Here is a 6722-nt window from a genome sequence, read left to right on the forward strand (position 1 = left end):
CTCTTCGTGTCTTCTATGAGTCTCTAACGTGTAATTTCACGTCCCCATATGAGCTAGTTAAATGAGGGAGAGGGAAAAGAGCGACTTGGCGAAGGCTCGGAACTGCTCTAAGACAACCGGATTGAAGCGCCACTGCCACCAGGGACACTCTGGTTCCGCCACAACCCTCGTAATCATGAGCGCGAAGCCATGTAGTCACCGACCTGCCGAGCGTTGGGTTTTCATCACGCACACCATGCACTGCAGGCGAGGCGACGTTAGGTTTCATCGGCTCGTTTATCTTTTGCTACCTTCGGCTGCCGCTTAACTTTTCAGCAGATGATAGTAGTTATGTCACCGCATACCACGTGCTCGGCGAAGTAACCTGGGAAGCGTTCGTCGGCCTCCGGGCAGTGGAGTCAAAGCGGGCAGTTATGCAGCCTTATAGGTCTAGGCCTACGCTAGGTGGTGTGAGCTCGCTGCGTTGATTCGCAACAGTTTTCGGTACGAGCACCTTGTGATCATCTTGTGCACTGCTGTCGGTGCATGTTGTGAGGCTAACAGCGATGCTCCAATCCGCAATCCTACGCGACGACGAAGTGGGTGGCGCCGTATGACGTCTACGTCTCGGTGGTCATGACGCGGTCTTCCGGCACGGTAGTGATGCCGGACGCTTCGGATCGCGTGTCGTCGCCTGCACCCGGTGGTGGCACGCACACTAGGGACGGGAACCGACGTGCCAGAGCGGCTCGGTATTTGGGGTGGCTGATGCCGTACACAATAGGGTTGTAGCAGGCGTTCGCCTTGGCGAACACCGAGCCCCAGATGGTGGACAGGGGCGTCAGCTTGGAGCCATCGCTGAAGATGCCCGCCCAGGCGATAGTCAAGTACGGCGTCCAAGCCATGAACCACAGGCCAACGGTCATCATGGCAATCTGCAGCAGAAATAAGAACCTGTGTAGATAGTGATGGGCCCTTAAACATGCTGCAGAGAGCAATGGGCACTTGCTTCGAGCTGCGCATCAGGTAAAGCAGAGCAAGGCCTTGCTCTTCTGAGTCACAGTCATGCTCCTTGCGGAGCACGCGTACCTTAGCGAGCCTGGCCTCAGCGCTGGTCTTGTTCTGCTCGGCGTTCGCACGCAATGAGGCCACGTTCATTTTGCGTGCCTGCACGCGCAGCTGCTTCTCGTGCTGCGCCACGGTGCGCACGATCTTCGAGTAGCAGTAGATGTTGATGAAGAGGGGGGTCCAGTAGACGCCCACAGCGTACGACACCACGTACGACGCCGAAAGCAGCGTCTTGGTGAGGTAGTCGATGGTGCAACTCGTCATGTTTCCCTCGGGCACGTATCTGCGACGTAAGCGTTTATTGCGTACGGGGTGATTATTTTTTAATTTTACGGAATTTTTCGCCTGTTGCAGATACCATAGTTCTAGTCATTGAGCTAGATTACTTAGAGAGGCGGACATTACTTGCACGAGAAATGGACACACATATTCAACTAATGAACAAAAAATTCACAAATTGACTTCTTAATTAATTACATTACGGCAGATATGCCAATTTACGAAATATAACCGGAGAGCTTGCACGGCGTATCCACTTGGAAAAATATCTACAAAGATTGCACTGCTACCTTGGTTCTCCACAAGAAAAGTAGAAAGTTAAATATGAAGAAAGGGGTCAGGCAAGGAGGCACAATCTCTCCCATGCTATTGATTACATGCTTAGAAGTATACAAGCTATTAGACTGGGGAGGCTTAGGAGTGAAGATCAACAGCGAATATCTCAGCAACCTTCGTGTTGCTGATTGAGGACCTTAACCGAGAAAGTGTAAGAGTGGGGTTGAAGATTAATATGGCAGAAGAAATAGCTAATGTTCATTAGCCTGGCAAGGGAACAAGAATTTGGGATCGCCAGTCAACCTCTACAGTCTGCACATGAGCACGTTTATCAAGTCAATTACTCACAGGGGACCCTGATCATGAGAATAAAATTTACCGAAAAAATAAAAATGGGTTGAAGGGCATAGAGCATGCATCACAATATCCTCAATGTGAGATTACGATTGTCGTCGAAAAGAAAAGTGTACAATCACTGCATTATGTCGGGGCTAACATATAGGGCAGAAACTTGGAGGCTAACAAAGAAGCTCGAGAACAAGTTAATGACCACGCAATTACCGATGGAACGAAATATCTTTAGCCTAACGTTAACAGACAGGTACAAAGCGTTGTGGATCTGAGAGCAAACGGGGATAGCCAATATTCTAGATGATATTAGGAGAAAAAAAGGTAGAGCAGGGCAGGCCATGTAATGCGTATATGGTAGATAACCGGTGGACCATTAGAGTTAGAGAATGGATGGCAGGGGAAAGGAAGCGCAGTCGAGGATGGCAGAAAAGTAGGTGGGATGCTGAAATTAGGGAATTTGCAGGCGGAAGTTGGTATAAGCCAGCGCAAGACAGGAGTTATTGAAGATCGCAAAAAGAAGCCTTCGTCCTACAGTGGGCTTAATTAGGAAAAATATCATGATTATGATGATGATGATGACAGACTTGGAACAAATTTCCAGAATAGTGCCAGTTTGGAGATAACGCCTTCTCGAATAATCCAGCTAACGTACATGGGTTATACCATCTGCCACAGACGACACCTAATAAATCAGTAAAATTGAAAAATAAGTTATCAGATATATCAGCATTTATCAGACATGGGCTATCCGCAATGAACGAGCTAAATGTTGTTGGAACACGGCCTGGCGACGTGGCATACACACATCTCTCGGACGCCAAGTACAACCATAAATACAGATGTCAAAATAAGATTTGTAGTTTTGCTGTAAGTTTGTTGTACTGACATACTATAATTACTTAAAGAAAGTAATACGATGATTGCCTGAATTTTTACCACAGCAATATTCGAAGTAGATTCTTGCTCTAAGCGGAGCTACATCCTTGAATTGTTTGAATAATGAGGAGGTTTAGGAATAGCAGACATTATGATAACGGACGCTATTCTCTCTTCGCTCACAATAGCCAATACAGGGGGTTCTGCGCATGCGCTGTCCTGCCAGCTCTGTTATATCCGGTATTTGCTAAGCAGCTTGCGTCTACTGTTTCTGCAGCACTCTAATACACCCGAAGATGCGCCTTCACCTACGGCACCTATTATAGAGTACATGAGTTGGTTGCTGATAGCTGCTGTGCAAAAGCGCAAGGGCGTTTACCTTTAAAAAAGTCTGGATGTGTGTGATCGATTTGTTGAAGGGCATCAACAAAACAGTGATGTTTTCAAGTTGATGCTATACGTATGTTTACTTGTGCAGCACCAAAGCAGCAATACGCCATTCTGAAGATAGATTTGGATTACGCCATAACATGACTGGTATGGTATGGTATGACTGGTATGGTATGGTAAAAATTGTCAGAGGACATGCAATCTTGTGAAGTGCAGCGACGTCCCTTCCTTACATACTTCGCTGAATAACATTCGCACAATATGTACTGTAACGTCGTGCACCGCTTTTCCCTGCTGGGTGTTAGTAAGAAAAGCATCGGGGGCTAGAGTAGAAGAAGCTAGCGCCCGCACTGCTATGGTCATTTCTTCCTCGTAAACGTACTAAGGGAACGGAGACGCGAATAGGATGTCAGGGAAAAATAGACATATTGATGAGGCTGCGTAATTCGAAGGTCTTGAGTGAGAACATTTGATGTAGTATAGCGGGAGTCGAAGGTTCTTAGTTTAGGATTTTGTCCTGCAGTGAATCCGGTTGTTGGTGGTAATTATATTTCGTCGGCTCCCAGTAAAGGTGCTCAGTGCAAGTGCCGTATACCGTACCTGCTCCAGCCGAAGAAGGGCAGTAACGTCCAGGCGAGCGCCCAAAACCAGACGAAGAAGATCATGAATGCCGCCTTCTTGTGCGTGAGCGGCGCCGCTGCCACGCCGCGCACGATCACATTGTACCGGTCCAACGTGATCATCACCATAGACCAGATGGAGCCACAACCGAACAGCGAGCCCACCATGCCGTACACCTCGCACATGAAAGGCCCCAGGATCCACGTTTCAGCGAAGCAGTTGGCCGCCATCGTCGGCATCATAAACGCCATCATACACCTGCGATGCGTCGGACGCATGTCAAGAAAGACGGACACAGTGACGTCTGCCATTCGCCGGTGTCACATTCTAGGACATTCACGTCATCGCCCTGAGTGCTTCTCATGTAAAGGCCACCCAGACTAGCATTATATGCTCCCCTTCAACCCGTCCTGTCTTTGGCCTTTGATCCTCCCTTACACCGAAGTGGCTCACTTTGGCCAATACCTTACACGACCAACACGTTATTGTGGACTACATCCAGAAGTTTCAGGGGAAGAAAGTTTACCAGCGCAGCTCCTGGACTTATGATTCGTTGAAATAGCGCCAACTTTAGAACAAATAAAGTTTTCATTCATTCATTCATTCATTCATTCATTCATTCATTCATTCATTCATTCATTCATTCATTCATTCATTCATTCTTTCATAGCATCTGGCACCACTCGAGACGGTAACCCGCCAGTAATCGTAGTGAACATCGGACAGTCACGGAATGAATGTTCCATAAGGACTACTGCCCATTCGTTCAGTTACATACGGTCCGTCCGGTGTGTCTTTTCAACTGTTTCTGTCAGGTTTGTCCTTACAGTGCACATAATTTTATTTAAACCAACGGGACGAAATATATGGTAAACAATGAGCTAGCATTTGGAAACGCACATACATGAAGATTTTTGTGGGTGATTAAAGGCCACCGCTTATACAGGTATCGTGCCTCATGGATGACGGTGCGGATACGACTTACATCTGTCTAAGTTCCCATGATTGAACTTCCCCATAGCGCTCCAATACAATCAGTTTCACAAAGGAGTTCGCGGCGTTTTTATGTAGATCATCGACGCTAATTCATAGTTTACCTCTGCGTAGAGCGCGGGCACCACCCACTTCTGATGTCGACGTTATGTAGTTAATGCTTCGTGCGGAGTCATAGCCTAATGTGCCACAAACAGCATTGAAACCACGGCTACAGGCGCGTGCGCTTTTAGTAGCCGAAGCGGCTGCACACTGACCAGTCTGAGAAGGCGAGGTTGACAACCAGCATGTTGGTAGGTGTGCGCAATGACTTGGTGGTGGTCATGATGTACATGACCATGCTGTTGCCCATGACCGAGATGATGCCCAGCACGACCATGGCGAAGCCGAGCAGGCTGTGCCAGAGGGGGTTCATGGGAGGGAACCGGTACCAGTGCGGGTGGATCATGTAGATCATCTCGTCCGGCACCATCTCCACCACGGTGCCGTTCTTCATGTACGGGCTGGCCAGCTCGTCTAGGATAGACATGCTGCGAAGCGGATAAGGGAGATAGAGCTGTCATCGTGAGATTAGATAGATAGATAGATAGATAGATAGATAGATAGATAGATAGATAGATAGATAGATAGATAGATAGATAGATAGATAGATAGATAGATAGATAGATAGATAGATAGATAGATAGATAGATAGATACGCTGAGTCATGCTCCCCAAAGGGTTGCAGAAAATAGCGCCTCTCCCTCTTCAGTCTCTCTCCCTCTCCCTCCCTCCCTCCCCCCCCCTCTCTCTCTCTCTCTCTCTCTCTCTCTTTGAAAGTGTGCTGCTGTGTTGGAGTATGGAAGAGGCGTTTTGTCTGAACTGCACAGGAACAAGCTGTCGTCGTTACAGACATGCATTAAGATATGTGGGGTTCTCGGGCTGAAGAACGCAATTAGCGGCGATTTTCTGGAGCGAGCTGAGAAGGGCTCGTAATATCAACGCTAGCTTTGCGGCGTACGCGTTGTTTTTAGCTCTCTAGCCAAACAGCGTATCATATTTGAGCGAGTAAAAGGTGTTAATAGGCCTATGCGTTTTCTCATGTTGCGTCCGTACATAAAGCGTACATTACTCAACAGTAAAGGCACAAATTGCCACCCTCAGAGACGGGCGCAGGGTCATAGTGCTGTCTCGCTTATTGCTCGATTCAGTTTGACGTGCCAAAGCAATAGAAAAATGCCGTGGTGGAGGAAGCTGGTATAATCTGGACCATCCGGGAATCGTTGACATGCATATAAATTCAAGCACTATAGCGTTCTTAAAATGCGCCTCGCTCGGGAAGTAGCCGGCCACGGCCGGAAATTGAACCAGTGACCTCAGCTGCTGTCACTTATACTGAGAAATCGCGGCGCCTGCAGCAGTGCGTCGCTGTTTCCCGCTTTAAGGAATAACTTGAGCGCGCGGTCGTACACTCTTTCGCAAACTCGCCCAATCTTCCGCCCTCGCAGTGAGATTGACATCGCAGACGCCGTTGTGGACTGGGCCGCACTTACGCCATTGTGGTGATGTCCGTCTGGTCCCCGCGTAGACTGCTTCCCATCGCTGTCGGCATGGCGACGCTGGTGTACACACGGAGCGCAATGATGGGCTGCTCGAAGTCCAGCGTGCGCCGTCTGCGCGCTTAAATGCATTAGCGAGGGGGGCCTCGAGAGGCTTCGCAGCCAAACTCGATTACATACGGCGATGCAGCCACGGCCAGTCTCCGGGGCCGCTTAGCGCGGACAAATCCGCCTAATGCGACACCGTTTCCTGACAGGCCAAAACAAAAAGAGCCGCGCGGCAGTAGCCGGACGTGCTAACATGCGCACGCACTCGAAGGAATATTGTCAGGTTGCGTAAATGTGCGGCGC

The 6722-nt window shown here is 48.7% G+C and overlaps 1 protein-coding gene across 1 annotated transcript; it reads right to left on the bottom strand.

Moving 5' to 3' along the window:
- Nucleotides 1–503: 503 nt before the first annotated feature.
- On the bottom strand, nt 504–6455 carry LOC142571410 (ocellar opsin-like). Its single transcript, XM_075679737.1, has 5 exons — nt 6366–6455; nt 5091–5363; nt 3820–4098; nt 1069–1330; nt 504–914 (listed from the first exon to the last, which is right to left on the bottom strand). Exons 1-5 carry the CDS (start codon nt 6422–6424, stop codon nt 600–602), a joined length of 1188 nt encoding a protein of 395 aa, XP_075535852.1. The 5' UTR covers nt 6425–6455; the 3' UTR covers nt 504–599.
- Nucleotides 6456–6722: the final 267 nt, after the last annotated feature.

The sequence above is a fragment of the Dermacentor variabilis genome, chromosome 2, assembly GCF_050947875.1.
Source record: "Dermacentor variabilis isolate Ectoservices chromosome 2, ASM5094787v1, whole genome shotgun sequence".
NCBI lineage: Eukaryota > Metazoa > Arthropoda > Arachnida > Ixodida > Ixodidae > Dermacentor > Dermacentor variabilis.

Coding starts and splice junctions, on each gene's coding strand:
- LOC142571410 (XM_075679737.1), bottom strand. CDS start 6,424: ATGCCGACAGCGATGGGAAGCAGTCTACGCGGGGACCAGACGGACATC. Junction 5,364..6,365: donor ACGGACATCACCACAATGGC/GTAAGTGCGGCC, acceptor TCCGCTTCGCAG/CATGTCTATCCTAGACGAGC. Junction 4,099..5,090: donor AACCTCGCCTTCTCAGACTG/GTCAGTGTGCAG, acceptor GACGCATCGCAG/GTGTATGATGGCGTTTATGA.